This window comes from Lynx canadensis, chromosome C2 (assembly GCF_007474595.2).
Source record: "Lynx canadensis isolate LIC74 chromosome C2, mLynCan4.pri.v2, whole genome shotgun sequence".
Taxonomy (NCBI): domain Eukaryota; kingdom Metazoa; phylum Chordata; class Mammalia; order Carnivora; family Felidae; genus Lynx; species Lynx canadensis.
Window position 1 is genome coordinate 144,706,237 of NC_044311.2, and position 16,605 is coordinate 144,722,841.

Sequence of the window (16,605 nt, forward strand, 5' to 3'; positions counted from 1 at the left end):
CAACTTCCCCTCCAGAGGCATTCACACTATCAGGTTTTGGTAGAATTTATTCATAGAGCCCTTTCAGTCTGTCATCATCTTCGACAACCTCACTGACAAGGCAGCGCCTTCTGGCAAAAAAAGAAAAATGTTTTAATTTAAGAAGTAGGATGTGTGAGACATCAGACACATATGCGCACTATATTGTTTACAAATATAATATGAAGTCTGTAGCATAGCTTTTTATGCATCCCACGGAATTGTAGTTCTATCACATTTTCTCAGTGGCGATGTATCAAACCCAAACTCATCTATCAGTTGGCACAGAAGTGACGACGGTAGAGTTCACATGTCAGGTACAGTGAATCTCATTCTTCTGCTGACTTTGAACTATGAAAAACCTTTATCAATGTCCAGAACTATTGAGGGGATAATAATTGTTGGGCAGTGTTTTGTTACTCAAGAAACAGACACAGCCCCAATTTGGCCTTTCTAATAATTAGTATTTTATTTCTTGATCTGGTAACTCATTTATTAATTTAGGAGCCAAACTTCTGTCACAGACATTCTGCTTAATGCTGAGAATACAGAAATAAACAAGACAAGACATTTAAGGAATTTATAATCACTACGTATATCTCTTGAAAAACAAGGTTGTTTGGTAAATCTATGCCTTTTTATATGTCATGCCCTCTACCCAGAAAAACCTCCCATCTTGTTTTTATTTGACTTCCATCACTGTCATAGAAAACTCAATCTGTGCGTTCTTTCTTCTGGATCATTTACCTTACTATCAGTCTGATGTCTCCCTTTTTATGATCCCATGATACCCCTCATAGCCACCTCTCTCGGAGCACCTACCTGAAGTGTATACTCACCTGTCTGTCCAACTCACTAGGATACAAGCTCATTCAGGGCAGGGGTTATGCTTTATTTCTCTTTTTATGATGTGTTCAGTTTATATAATATGTATGCGTTAATGAATGAACGTATTAATGAATTAATAAATCTTATTGAAGTAGGCCTAAAATAAACCACCGTAATACAAATGCTAAGTCCGATAGTAACGAAAGGTCAGGGTTCTGTGGATGATGACTGATGAAATTACCTGGATCTGCTGATGTGCCTAAGTAGGTTGTGTATGAGGCAGACAAGGAAACTCTCCTCAGATGGTGTGATGCTCAAGTTGAGACTTACCAGTTGATTCAGAGATTGGCCGGACAGGAAGGTCTATGAATGAATGTCACAATCAGAAAACTCTAAGGGAAAACAGGATAAAACAGTTATTGGCATATGAGGGACTAGCTGGGAATGGTGTTAGATACTAACCCAGGAGGTGCATCAGAATGGAATTTATGTCCTGCTTATGAGATTCCATTTTGTGTGTTTAGTGGAGGAGACAAGGACCAGGAGCAGACCACCAGCTGACAGAGGAAGAACAGACCTATAGGTAGACTGGTAAGAAACATTATCAAAGCAAGAGAATAAAATGAGGAAAAGCATATAATGGAAGCCAAGCAAAGGAGTGGTCATCGGCACCAAATGTCCTAAAACAAAGAGGACCAACACGAGACACGTCAAGGAGACTGCACAGTCAACAGGCTGTCGGTGACCTGAGGGAGAACAATCCTTGGCTTATAGAGGGCTGGAGACAGGTTAGAGCAGAGTGAAGACTGAAAGGCATCAGAGGAAACTATTTAAAACCTTCGGCATGAAAGAAGTTGAGGGAAAGCCAGCTAGGGGCGATCTGGTGTTGAGACCGGCTTTTTACTATCAAAAGACTTGAGCATGTTTATAGACTGAAGGGAAGGTGTCAGTGGAAAAAAAAAGGAGCTGGAAATATAGCAACAGAGAGGATAATTTATCAAACAAGGTGCTAAAAGAGGTGGCATTTAACGCAAAATGGAAGAATGATTTTTTGGACAGGAGGGAGGATATGGTTTCCTCTGAGACTAAGATAAAAGGCTAAGAGACAGGTGCAAATGTAGATAAGTGTGTGGGAAGAGAGTTGATAGAGTTTTCCCCTGATAGATTCTCTTTTCTCTGTGAAATATGAAGCAAGAGTTACAGACAGAGGAGGGCGGAGGCAGAAGTGAGCACTGAAGAGGCTTTAGGGCTGATGGTGAAGGGTGGAATGAATAGCTGTGGGGGAAAGAAAGAAAGAGAGAAAGAAAGAAAGAAAGAAAGAAAGAAAGAAAGAAAGAAAGAGTTCTGAGAACAAGGGGAAGGATGATCAAGCGGCACTGGGGACTCAGCCTACACCGAGAATGCTGTCAACGCAAGTGGCGCCACCCCGTGTGTCACTGGGGTTTCCTCCGGCAGCAGGTGGGAGCCTGGGTTTGGAGTAGAGAAGACTTGCATTGATGCACAGATGACACTTGACCAGGTAAGGGGGCTAGAAGGAGAAAAGAGGTTGCTGAAAGAAAGGTAATGAATGAGACAAACTGTAGACAGAAGGCCGTATAATTTGCCGTCCACACTAAATACACTTGAATATCAAAGGTGGCACTATTAAGAATACTCCCAGGACAATAGCTATGAACCAGAGCATGTATCAGAAATTATGTGAAAAGCATAACATTAAAATGAGGTGATCCAGAACAAAAATTATATTGATTGTCTAGATGAAATGACATGGCCTTCAGTGAGGTGTGAAGAATTGGGAAAAAATAAGAGGGTAAGGAATATTGGTTTCATTTTTAGAAAAGGAGCACCCTCTAAGATGGACAAGTGTGGATCTGGGAGTGATTTGCTAGTAGAGCAAACGTGACGAGGGTACCAAGGGATTTTGAGGTAAGAGTGCTTAAAATCAGTGTCTGCATTAACATGTGATTTGATGGATTCAGCGTAAGAATAGAATTCAGTGCGAGGTGCCACATCTTCAAAGCTTCGGAGTTAGAGCCTGTGATGGTGGTAAACGACACATACCAGAAAGCGTGGCAAGATGCCGGACCAAGGGAAGTAAGGATTCGGGAACCTACGAGAGCAGTCTCCTAGTGCCCAGTGAGAGAAATGTCATCCTTAGTGTCTCCCAGGACATAATGCCAGAGATGCCAGCTTTAACCATCTGCTAAGCACGGAGAACACAAAGACCACCGGCCAAATAAGATTGTTCTATCCTCTTATTCTCCTTCTCCACACTTTGATTCAGTACAGGGGGGGAAAAAGCAGCTAATAAGTGGCTAAAGAGGTCAGCTTCAAAAATACGGTAGAGAACAAAATGATCACCTTCCACTTCCTTTTCCTACCACAAGTCTGTTCCGAGGGAACCATTGTTTCTGACACTTGTATCTTGGGTCATTCCTATCTATAAAGTTAAAATGACATTTTCAATTGCTTCATAGCATTATCTAAAGTATGAAATGAGTTTATGTATGTCAAACACTTAGATTTGCACACTATTATGCAGGTGTTAACATTTATCAGCATCACCACCACCATTATCATCATCAACATCATCATCACGCCATTAGAAGTTGAATGTGGAATCTAAAAGCCTTTCCCTTTTGGGGTGCCTGGGGCTCAGTCGGTGAAGCATCCGACTCGTGTTTTTAGCTCAGATCATGATCTCACATTTCATGAGTTCCAGCCCCCGTCAGGCTCTGCATGGATAGTGCTGAACCTGCTTGGGATTCTCTCTCCCTCTCTCTCTCTCTCTCTCTCTGCCCTCCCCCCTTCTATCTCCAAATAAATAAACTTAAAAAAAATAAATAAATAAAAGCCTTTCCCTCTGACTTTTAATCTAAAATGTTGCATGCTATACATGTAGGGGACTGTATTTGGATGTGCTATGAAAAATAAAGCCAATGTAGAAAGGGCTAGAAGAAAAGGCAGCAAGAGGAGAATAGACTAGAAGGAAGGAAGTCGAGAACAGACTGACAAGTGCCTCGGGCTCACTTGACCGGAAGGTTTCTTGTTTAAGTGGACACTAATGAAGCTTCTACGTAAATAGCTCACCACAGTGCAAGTGTATATGGGCAAAACTTTCACCAGAGCAGTACCTGTAACAGCACGTACAGGTACAGTGCGGTGAAATGTTTTATTGTTTCCCCAAAATCTCTCTCTTCTTTGTAAAACAACTATATGTTCCCAATACCACTGATGCTGGGTTTGCCATGTGACATGTCTGGAATGTAAGGAATATGAGTGGCTGTGACTTGTATCGCATAGGAACACGCCCATTCAAAAACATCACAAGTTTTGAATATTTGAATAACCAATGGCTGAAATATTCCTAAAGTTAATTTTTTTAAAAGATATTATAGGGGCGCCTGGCTTAGTTGGCTAGGCATCTGACTTTGGCTCAGGTCGTGATTTCATGGTTTGTGGGTTCGAGCCCCACATCAGGCTCTGTGCTGACAGCCTGCTTCAGATTCTGTGTCTCCCTCTTTCTCTGACCCTCCCCTGCTCATGCTCCGTCTCTCAAAAATAAATGAAACATTAAAAAAAAATTTTAATAAAAAAAAAGATACCATAAACTCAGAGACTGAAGAACTCAACAAGCACCAAGTAATAAGAACACAAAGAAAACCAGGACAGGTATTATCATAATCAATATTTGGATAAACTGAAACATTTTTTTTCATTTTCTAATTTCTTTAAATGCTAATTAACCTTACACTAAAAATAGTAAATATTATTATAATAGCAAAAAGTGGGAGGAAGGAAGTACACTGGTATAAGGTTAGTATATATGTTATACTATATATAAGGTTAGTATATATGTATAAAGTGGTATAATATTACTTTCAGCATGGAGTGGCAAATTAAAATATGGACTGTAATCCTTAGAGAAGCCATTAAAATCACAAACGTAAATATATCTAATAAATCAATGGAGGAATAAAATGGAACACTAAAAAAAAATCTGAAGGAGACAAGAAAATAAGGTAAGAAAAGGAAATAACAAATGTAGTAAGTAGAAAACAAACAACAAGGGGCTCCTGGGTGGCTCAGTCGGTTGAGAGGCCAACTCTAGCTCAGGTCATGATCTCATGGTTCCTGAGTTTGAGCCCCGGGTTGGGCTCTGTGCTGAGAGCTCAGAGCCCGGAACCTACTTCGGATTCTGTGTCTTCCTCCCTCCTTCCCCTCCCGCACTCGTGCTCTGCCTCTATCTCTGTCTCTCTCAAAAATAAACATTAAATAGGGGCGCCTGGGTGGCGCAGTCGGTTAAGCGTCCGACTTCAGCCAGGTCACGATCTCGCGGTCCGTGAGTTCGAGCCCCGCGTCGGGCTCTGGGCTGACGGCTCGGAGCCTGGAGCCTGTTTCCGATTCTGTGACTCCCTCTCTCTCTGCCCCTCCCCCGTTCATGCTCTGTCTCTCTCTCTCTGTCCCAAAAAAAAAAAAAAAAAAAAAAAAAAAAGTTGAAAAAAAAAAAATAAACATTAAATAATTTTAAAGAAAAAAAAATAAAACCAGATTGCAAGATATAGACCCTAACACAACCATGACAAAAATTACATTAATTAAAATGGTCTAAACATGACAATTAAAAATAAGACCCATATCTATGCTCTAAAGGAAACCCACAACACATATATAAATGCAGATAAATTAAAAATAAAAGGATGAATAAATATATACTATGCATATAAATTATTAATATATAGTAAACACAGTTTAAGAAAGTTGGAGAGGCTATATTAATATCAGATAAAGTAAGCCTCAAACCAAAAAATAATTCAAAAACTAAATTCTTCAGTGAAACACAAAATCCCTAAGAATCCTGACAATAGCATTAAGAATGGGATAGAAGAAAGGATGTGCATTGCTGTAAGTTTATCTTATGTGAAATAGTATCACATTATTTGAAAAAAAAGTGATAAATTAAGATGCATACTGTACTATTTGTAGCGACTAATAAATAACATTATATCTCATAAGCCAGTAGAGGAGATAAAGTAGAATTAATAAAACAATAAAATAAGCCAATAAAAAATTAACAGATGGGGGGAAGGATAGGTTAGGAAATGGAAAACAAATAATGAGATAGTATAGAGTTAAATAAAACTGTGTCAAGATACATTGAATTTGGAAGTAAAAATATGTTAACTATAAATAAGAATCAAACGTGGCTTATCCAGAATTAATCTACATTAAATGTAAAGACACAGAAAGACTAAATAATAATAAAGGTGGAGCAGATATATATCATTACCAATCAAATACATCTCAGAAAAAGGCATATTACTAAAGCTGAAGAGTAATATGTCATAATGATAGAAAAATCAATTCCTTAATAATAATTCTAAATGTGCCTGCACCTAATGACAGAATTTCAAAATGAGGTGAAGCATAAACTAAAAAGTGCTGAAAGGAAAAATGGAAAAATCCATAATTTTAACTAGAGATTTCAAAACAATTATCTTGGCTATTGATAGAACTCAGTAGACAGAAAGTCATATTTATGGAAACAGGAAGATATCAACCAAATTGACCTAATTGGCACCAACAGGGCATTATACCAACCGTGGTTGAATGTACATTGTTTTCACGTGCATATGGAATCCTCCAAGATCGATCATAAGCTGGACTATAAAATAAGTTCTAATAAATTAAATTCAATAAATTAAAAGGAATAAATTCCACTGTATTAAGTAAAACATTAAGAACACAGAAATATCTGGGATGTCTCCAAAACAACACAATTGAAATCGCATGGATCAAATATGAATCACAAAGAAACTTAAAAAATTTTTTGAAAGAATTACAAAGACAATAAAAAAAGATACTACAAGTTGTGGGATTATATGTCAGCGGTGACTGCAGAATAATTCATGGCTTCAAATGCATATCTTAGAAGAGAAGAAAGTTTTAAAATCAACAATTAAGCTTTTACCTTAGAAAAAAGAAGAACAAACTCTATCAACTATGTAGAAGAAGGGAATAAAACAGATAAAATCAGAAATCAATGAAATAGAAAACAAAGAATAAGATCATGAAACTAACATTAAGATTTTTTGAAAAATCTTAATCTAAATTGATAATTTAAAAGGATTACAAATTTACATGATCAGTATGTAGATTAAACAAATGACATCACCACAGATCTTATAGACATGATTAATAGATACAGGGATGGGTGAATAATTTTGTAACAATAAATTCGACAACTTAAATAGAAAAATGTCTTGAAAGACTCACATAATCAAAACTAGTACAAAATAAATATGAAATCTAAATAACCTTGTATCTTTAAAATATACACATATTTTTTTAAATGTTCACACACACACATACAACATTCAGGTCAAAGTTCTTAAATGATAAATTACATCAAATATTGAATTTAAAAATATCTATGTCACATTAAGGGAGGGGGAACATTTTTCCATGACAATACATAAGACCAATATTACCAAACAAAAATGTTTTAAGAAATATTTGCATAATAAATCTTTGTCAAATAAAATTAAACTAGGAATGCAAAGTTTTTTTTACCATATGACAATCAATAGATTTCACAATATGGACAGAATAAATAAGGCAAAAGATATCAACGATCGTCCCAACAGATGCAGAAAAAAACACTTAAAGAAATGAATTCACACTCATGTTAGCCAGAGGTAACCACTATTCGTATTGCTATCACTGATAATTAATGTTTTTCCTGTCCTTTAGCTTCCTATAACTTTATATAAATAAAAGTATATTGGCTGTATATTTGGCACCGGTATACATGATTTGTATATTAGATACAAAATATTTTGTTCGCTGTCTTATGGTCCTGTGTTCCAAGCTGCCGGAACAAATACCCTGAAACCCACTTTCACAACATGTTAATAATTAAGAAATATTATTCAAGACTACAATGGCTTCCATCACATTCTAGATCACCAATTTGTATCAGGAATCAGATGTGTGTTCAAGAATAAATATATTTGATGTTCAGTTCTGCACAATGTCACCAAAAATCCTTCAAATTTCCATTTCTGAGAATTGGCTTAATTTGGCGTAGCTAAAATAGAAATTAAAATGCTTCACCTATAAATTTGTTGATCCACTAAATGGGATAGTGTATGCAAATACTCAGCATTGGCCCAACATATATTTTAGTAAGGAGAAATCATTTCCCTCTTCTCTTCATATTTTCTCAAAGGAATGATCACCAGCTTCTCTACCCAGTCACTAGTTGGGAAAGTCAAGTTAGCACTTCATAATGGATTGACTTTTTCACTTTGTGGAGGAAGGAGTAGATGCCAACACAGGGTTCTTGCCTCTGTTTGCTTTTAGAAAGCCTGCAGTTAGGGACCAGAGAGGATAATGCCAGCCTCTCATGTTGATCTACTAAGTATAATCCCTACATGGATCCTTTTTCATTAACAGGCCTGCTATCTACAAGAATGGCAAATAAAAAATAGTCACCATTGTTTCTTTATATTTTACTGCCATTTCTTCATATTATGAGTGCCTAATTAAGACTATCAATAAATAAGGAAAATAAAGGTAGGGATTCATCACCAGGAGCTTCACTGAAAGTCAGTTAAGCTACCAGGATTGAGACCATACTATTAAGCCTCCATTTGGGCCAAACATGTGCTTTGTATGATGTGATTTTACCTGAGCCACCACTTCCTGGAAATAGGGACTCTGCCAGGAGATGACCAGAGTCTGACACACTCAAAAGACTCATTGAGACTGACCTTAAAATGAGATCATCTTTGCTGGGGGAATACCGGGTTATCAGGCATATCAACCAGCTGCATAGAGATTCTTATCTGTGAGTGAAAAGGAGATATAAGAATACATAAGGTAGGGGTGATATTATATCTGTCTAGAAGCGCATGTTGAAATGTATACTATCAGTATAGAGAAGATTGGGGTGGAAAATAGAATATTTCATAGGCAATAGTGCTACCATTTTTACCCAATGACCTGGATAAAACACTGAATTTTCCTAAAATGAGACTTACATTAGATTAATGTAGAGCATAGTAGGTCTTGGAGCTGCACGTGAAAATACTTTTACGTAGATGCCCATTAGAAAAACCATTAGTCATGACTTACCTGTTTTGCCACACCAGTAGTTAAATAGCTACAAGGGCAGCAGTATCTGTCTCCTCCTCCTCCCCCTACACCACCACACACACACACACACACACACACACACACACACATACACACGAGGGTGCAAATGATGGAGAGACATGAATATTTATGATAAGTACTATATCCTGTAAAAGTTACTAGTTTTCTTGAAAAGTAAAACTAGAAATTTTCCCACATGAAAATTGTTAACACTATACATAAACATATGAGAGTAATAAAATATCAAAGTATTTTTCCCCCTAATTGATAGGAAAGTCCACCAATCAGTGCACTTATGACCCACAGTAGTCAAAGATTAGATTTGGTCAAATTTGGACAGACGATAACAATATTGTATAATATTTCCAGAGTGAAAATTCCATTTTGTTTACTGGGAAATTCACACTGACATGGTCAAGATCTGTCTGCTAATATGTTCCTATCAAGAAGGACACTAACATTTCACAACAATCATGTGTTTATGTATTTTGTTTACAAAAATATATTTACAAAGACATACATTGAAAGGAAACATTTTGAATAAAGAAAAAAGTTGTTTCATTTATAGGTTTGACTGGGTTAAAATCCTCTTTCCTTATTTGAATTTCTTATCAAGGCAGATGAAATCAGTAACATAAAGATTTTGTGTCCTCGCACCTCTGATAATTAGGGGAGAGCTGATTGAGATACAGAGGATCTCCCAAATTAGTTTCATACTATATTTAATCTTTGTTCCCTACTTTAATCTCATTACTGTTACGTAATCCACAAAACATAATTTGACTCAGGCCAGAACAAGAGGTAAAACTATATTATGGAGGGCAATAGAATTTGGGGAGGTCAAAGAGAAAAAAGAATTGCGGTCAAGAGCAAGTCAATTGAAACTACTGAAAATGTTCCCTGCATCATATGATATCTGGTTATAGAATGTTAAAGTGAAGATTTGTTATGAAAGACAGTTTTGTAAGTGTGACTCCACCATCTTATTAAAGGTCTTCGGGTGGTTAAAGCAAGCCTCCTTAATGCCTTCAGGCATTGGGCTCTGGTCTTGAAACGACACATTAATTAGATGAGTCAAAAAATTAGCCAATGACAGGAGCACGTGTGGGAGCCACCCCCCAACCCTGAGGCATATAAAAGGCCCCCTGCAGGGGAATCGTCCACACCGAAGTGACACTTCTCTCCTTCTCTAGCCAAGCACAACCTCAACAGCCAACACCATGTGTGGAAGCTACTACGGAAACTCTTATGGAGGCTGCGGCTACGGGGGCTGCGGCTACGGAGGCTGCGGTTACAGAGGCTGCGGCTACGGAGGCAGCGGCTACGGGGGCTGCGGCTACGGGGGCTGCGGCTACGGGGGCTGCGGCTACGGAGGCTGCGGCTATGGAAGCTCTGGCTACAAAGGCTGGGGCTACAGAGGCTGTGGCTACGGAGGCTGTGGCTACAGAGGCCTGGGCTGTGGCTATGGCTCCTGCTACGGCTGTGGCTCTGGCTGTGGCTACTAGTAACGAGGGCACCGTGGGGGACTCTCACCCTCTACTCCTGGACGTGGGATTCACCAATTCTGCGCCCCACACGTTCTGAGCCTTTCCCTTGGGTGACGATATCCTGCAGGATGAAAGTCTAGTAGGTCTGTTGCTGCCTACAGCCTAACCTACAGATTCCCTGGATTTACCTCGTGGAGTGGAAGATGGTGAAATTCACCTGTGACCCCACAGTTCCGCCTTCATAAGGATGATGGTGTCACAGCGACTGCCTTGATGATGTCCATGCTGGAGTTCGTTTCTGTGTTGACCTAATAAAATTGTCCAGTCTGAACAGCAGCCCTAGTTTTTATGTCATTCATTTGCTGTCCCAGGTGTCTTCCTAACATATTTTGGTTTCAGTTTACAAGAAAGGTAACAATTATCTCCTTAGGGAGATAGTTTCCTGATATTCCTAGGTCAGCTTCTTGACCAATTCCATTGTCAATTCTTAGGAAAGTAACTTATTTTTTGGAAGCTTCAGTTTCCTCCCCTGCTACTGAGGGAATAATCTTTTCACGCTGCGTATCTCTTAACACCAAATGAGATATTATTTTATAAATTATAAGTTAAGTTTTGTGCGGTGCATCGTAAATAATTAAGAAAAATAGTAATTTCCCCAATGTTATATTCATGTATCTCTTAAAATAAATGGATGTGGTTATATTCTTCTCTACTTCTTTTTAAAAAAAATATTTTAATAAAAGAAACAACCTAAGGAAAATTTTTATAATCTATTACTTCCTAAGGTAGGAGTAGATTGTAAAACTATGTGGCATGCATGGTGGGCCATAATAATTGGATAAAAACAGCACTGAAGGTATAGGCAAAGTTTCAGGGTCTCACAATGCAGTAACCAAGATGTTTGCCAGGTGCTTGGTCTCATCTGAGTCTCAACTGAAAAAGGATCTGCCTCCAAGCTCACATGCTCGGAAGAATTCAGTCCCTTATGTGTAACTGAAGCTCAACATTGACTGTTGGCTACAGGCCTTTGCAGGCTGTCTCCTGGAGGCTACCCTTAGCTCCACTAGGCTGCCTATAAGTGCCTGTCATGTAGACCCCCATATACTGTTGCTTGCCTTCTCAAAGCCAGGAAGGAAGGCAGAGAGACTCCAACAAGAAGGGTGCCACAATACGACACAATTCTATGCAACATAATCACATACACACAATTACATATGTCTTACTATCTTTGCCACATTTTATTTATTATAGGTAAGTCACAAGATTTGCTCAAACTCAAGAGAAGGGGATGATACAAGGCACTGCCAAGAGGCAGAAATCACAGAGGCACCTTAATTGTCTGTCCACCACTGTTATCAATGCTGTGTGTCCTTCCTAATAGGGAGTAGGAAGCTTCCCTTCGCCTGCAATGCTCTGGAACCATCTATAACACATTCAGAATACCTTGTCTCTAAAGATTTGGTAGAATTTCTCTGAGAAAATATCTGAATCTGGAATATTTTGTGGGTCACTTCCTTAATAATTTTCTGTTTGTTCTAAGAAAATTAATCTCTTTGTAATTCCTCAGTGTAACAGTATCAATTTTGATAATCCGTATTCCCCTAGGAATCTGGGTTTTCAAATTTATACCCATAAAAACGAGCAAAGTAGATTTGTATAATTTTAAAACTTATTTCTGTATTCCTTTCTTTCTTGTTATTTATTTTGTACATGCCTTTTCCCTTTTTTTCCTTGACCAAGTTTGCATGTGATTTATAAATGTTAGTTGTTTCAAATAATAGCATTCTGAGTCATTTTTAAAATTTCTTTTTTTGTCTTTTCTCTACTAAGTTCTGTTTATCTATTTGTTATCATTTATTTAAAATGTTTCCTTGCACTTTATTTGGTTTACTTAGTTGTTAGTTATGAAGCTTCTCTTAACTGGGTTGTTAACTCATTCATGTTATTTCTTTCCTTTTCACTGACAGTGTTTAGCGTTATGTGCTACGATTTTTTTCTCTAATTACTGCTTGAATTGTCTTTAATTCTGTTAACTACTCTTTTTATTACTGTTATTTTAAAATGCTATAGCATTTATATCATATTAATATATACTCTTATGTATATTAATATGATATAATATTCATATTATATTTTATTTTCACTTGAGAATTGTTTAACCAAAGAATTACTTTCCAGGTGAAGGGGATTTTCTATTCTTTGTTTTTGTTAACAATTTTTAGCTATACTGCATAAAAATCAAGGAGTGTTTTTGCAGTATTTTTACTGTAAAAATTTGCTAATTTTTTCTTTGTGACTTAAATTTTTTTTCAATGTTTATTTATTTTTGAGAGAGACAGAGACAGAGACAGAGACCAAGCAGGGGAGGGACAGAGAGAGTGGGAGACACAGAATCCAAAGCAGGCTCCAGACTCTGAGCTGTCAGCACAGAGCCTGACATGGGGCTGGAACCCATGAACTGTGAAATCATGACCTGAGCCGAAGTGAGATGCTTAACTGACTGAGCCACCCAGGCACCCCCTTTGTGGCTTCATATATGATTAATTTTTGTGTATTTCATGTGGAAGCTTGAGAAGGTTTATTTTCTACTATCAATGTAGAGATAGATAGATAGATATCCTTAAGTGCTACCTTTGATTAACTTTTTTGTGAGAATGGTATGTTAAAGACTTCATTATTAGTGTGTTTCTATTTACATCTCCTTGAAAAATAGAGAAGGGATAGAGTCATAGACATGTGTTCTTCATAGAAATAGTTTCTGGGTTCCAGAGCACCTGGGTAGCTCAATCAGTTTAGCATCCGACTCTTGATTTCAACTCAGGTCATGATCTCACTATTCGTGAGTTTGAGCCCGACATTGGGCTCTGCGCTGACAGTGCAGAAACTGCCTGGGATTCTCTCTCTCTTTCTCTCCCTGCTCCTCCCCCACTCACACTCTCTCTCTTTCTCAAAAATAAATAAATAATCATTTAAAGAACAGAACAGTTTCTGTGTTCTGTGTTTTGGGCACAAAAGTAAAATACTCACAAGCGTAATAGCTCTTGTTCGGTATCACTTTGGGAGAAAAATATTGGGGTTCAAGTACCAAGGCTTCTGCGATTTTCTTAAGTTACACGTAAGAATGTGGTATAAATATTTAAAAGAATTTTCCAGTGAAGACACCTGGGCCTACAGATTTTTTTTCAAAAGTTATTTTTTTAAGCTTATTTATTTATTTTGAGAGAGAGAGAGAGAGAGCAAGGGAGGGGCAGAGAGAAAGGGAGAGAGGGAGAATCCCAAGTAGGCTCCATGCTGTGCGCACATAGCCCAATGTGGGGCTCAATCCCATGAACTGTGAGATCATTACCTGAGCGAAAACCCAAGAGTCAGATGCTTAACCGACTCAGCCACCCAGGTGTCCCTCTATCTTATATTCTTGATCAATCTGTCTATAATTTATCAATTTGGCTGATTTATTCAAAGTGCCAACTTTGGGTATTATTGATTTTCTTGTTTTTTCTTTCCAGTTAGTTGACATACAGTTAACATACATTAGTTTCAGGTGTGCAATACAGTGATTCAACACTTCTGTACATCACCTGGTACTCATCACAGTACACTCCTTAATCCCCATCACCTATTTAACCCATCCCCCCACTCACCTCCCCTCTGGTAACCATCAGTTTGTTCTCTATAATTAAGAGTCTGTTTCTTGGTTTGCATCTCTCTCTCTCTCTTTTTCCCTTTGCTTGTTTTCTTAAATTCCACATATGAGTGAAATCATATGGAACTGCGTTACGATCCAGCAACTGCACTACTAGGCAGTTGACCAAAGAATGCAAAAATATTAATTCAGAGGGATACGTGCACTCCAGTGTTTATCACAACATTATCTACAATAGCCATATTATCAAAACAGCTCAAATGTCCATCAACTGATGAATGGATAAAGACGATGTGGTACAGATATGTAAGATGCAATATTACTCAGTCATAAAAAGAATGAAACCTTGCCATTTGCAATGAGATGGATGGAGCTGGAGAGTATTATGCTAAGTGAAATAACTCAGAGAAAGGTAAATACCATATTATTAATTTTCTTTATAGTTTGTTCATTTTCTGTTAAATTGATTCCTCTCCTGTCTTTATTTTTCCTTCATTCTTCTGACTTTATATTTAATCTTTCCTCCATTTCTAGCTTTTTAAAGAATCTTAGAGCATTGAGTTTTAAAATGTTCTTTTTTCTGACATAAATATATAAAGCTATAAATTTTCTTCTAATAACTTTTTCGATGGTAAGCCACACATTTGGTATGTTGTACTTCTTTATTAATCAACTCAAAATATCTTCGAACTTCTTATGTGAGTTTCTTTTCATCTATATGTTATTTAATGGGAGTTATTTCCCGATCCAGGAAGGCTCTGTCCTCATATACCTGAGGCTCTCATGCTCCTTTCAAAAGACCTCTAGGCAGTGAGGGAGGTAAGTGGGGATTCCCACCATGTCACTGCTCCACCAAGAGACACACAGCAGATAAGCTGGCAAAACTCCTTCCACACTTTCAGGTAGCAATGGCAGGGGCCAGTGGGACAACCGGCAGTGCAAGATAAACCAAACAGACCAAAATAACACTGCAGCAACTCTGAAAATAATGAATCATAGCCCACAAGACCCATGTGCTTAACCTAAACAGGGTGACTACCTGATTTTGAAAAAACATTTTTAATAGGATCAGGATACTTTTAATACACAAAATTACCACCATACCATCACACCAAGAAACAAGAAAATTATAACTCAGATGAGCAAAGATAATTAACTGACCCTAACACTATCAGGTTTTCCAATTATATGAACAAATTTTAAAGTAACCATCATAAAATGTTTTAACAATCAAATCCTCTTGAAACGAATGACTTGAAAGTAAAATAGGAATATACGTACATATTATGCAAATAACAACTAGTAAGAAAGCTGGAATGGTTATAACAATATCAGATGAAATATACTTTAAAGCCAAAAAAATTTAATAGCGATAAAGAGAGACATTTTGCAAAGATAAGTAGAGTAATCTATCAGGAAGATACAGCATATGTACTGGTGTTAAATCCACCTGGTGCTAAAAATGGAGTGCTGAAGTAAATAAAAAATTGACAGAATTGAAAGGAAAAGGGAGACTGTAATAATAATAACTGAAGATGTCAATATCTCACTTTGCATAAAGGATATAGCAACTACATAAAAGATTATAATGTGTATAAACTTGAAAAAGAAAAAAACACTATAAACCAACTAGGCCTAACACCCTTCTAGAGAGCATTTACCCAACTCCAAGAAAACACAAATTTCTTTCAAGTATATGTATAGAATGTTCTCCAAGATAGATCATATGCTAGGTCATAAACAAGAGCTAATGAATTTAAGATAATTGAAATCATACATAGTCCCACGTGCTATCTTCAGCTGATGGAGGAAGACATATCTACCTAATTCTCTTCTTTAGATGCTTTTAGAAAACATGTGTTTGGGGGCAGGATAAGATTTTGGTCAGCCTCATATTTTCATCTCTATTCAGAAAGTAATTTTGTGTGGACCCATGGTCAGTCTTCATTTTACAAAATTCCAGTGTTACTTCTTGAAATATTAATAGATACTGTTGATTCATATTTTATTATCGTTGACATTATTATTAATAATAATAATAAATCTAGTGAATTAAAAGAAGTTACCATAAACACGTTTACTGAACAGACTACCAGGATCAAGGATACACTTTGCATCCTGTATCTTGGATCAGACTTATGTTTACATAATATGTAGTCCACACAAGCCACTGCCTTGTCATGAAATAGGTCTCTTTCCAAGAGGCAAGCAGAGATTGACCCCTTGAAAGTTTCACTGATTCTATATCTTCCTCAGTATTTGTCAGAGAGCTAGAACAAATAATCCTAAAATTAGTATGGAACCACAAAAGACCCTGAATAGCCAAAGCAATCTTGAAAAAGAAAAACAAAACTGGAGGTATCACATTTCCAGATTTCAAGTTATATTACCAACCTGTAATGATTAAAACAGTATGATACTGGCACAAAAATAGACACATAAATCAATAGACCAGAATAGAAGTCCCAG

General features: G+C 37.2%; 1 protein-coding gene across 1 annotated transcript; it reads left to right on the plus strand.

Annotated features, from left to right (window-relative positions):
• Positions 1–3,382: 3,382 nt before the first annotated feature.
• LOC115522945 (keratin-associated protein 21-1-like) lies at positions 3,383–10,511 on the plus strand. The gene is made up of 2 exons (XM_030328487.1): positions 3,383–3,454; positions 10,200–10,511. The coding sequence occupies exons 1-2, from the start codon at positions 3,383–3,385 to the stop codon at positions 10,509–10,511; spliced, it is 384 nt and encodes a 127-aa protein (XP_030184347.1).
• Positions 10,512–16,605: the final 6,094 nt, after the last annotated feature.

Bases quoted from the DNA above. Each gene is read 5' to 3' on its own strand.
- LOC115522945 (XM_030328487.1), top strand. From the start codon at position 3,383: ATGCAGGTGTTAACATTTATCAGCATCACCACCACCATTATCATCATC. The intron at 3,455-10,199 runs GTTGAATGTGGA...CTCCTTCTCTAG, and splicing joins TCATCATCACGCCATTAGAA to CCAAGCACAACCTCAACAGC.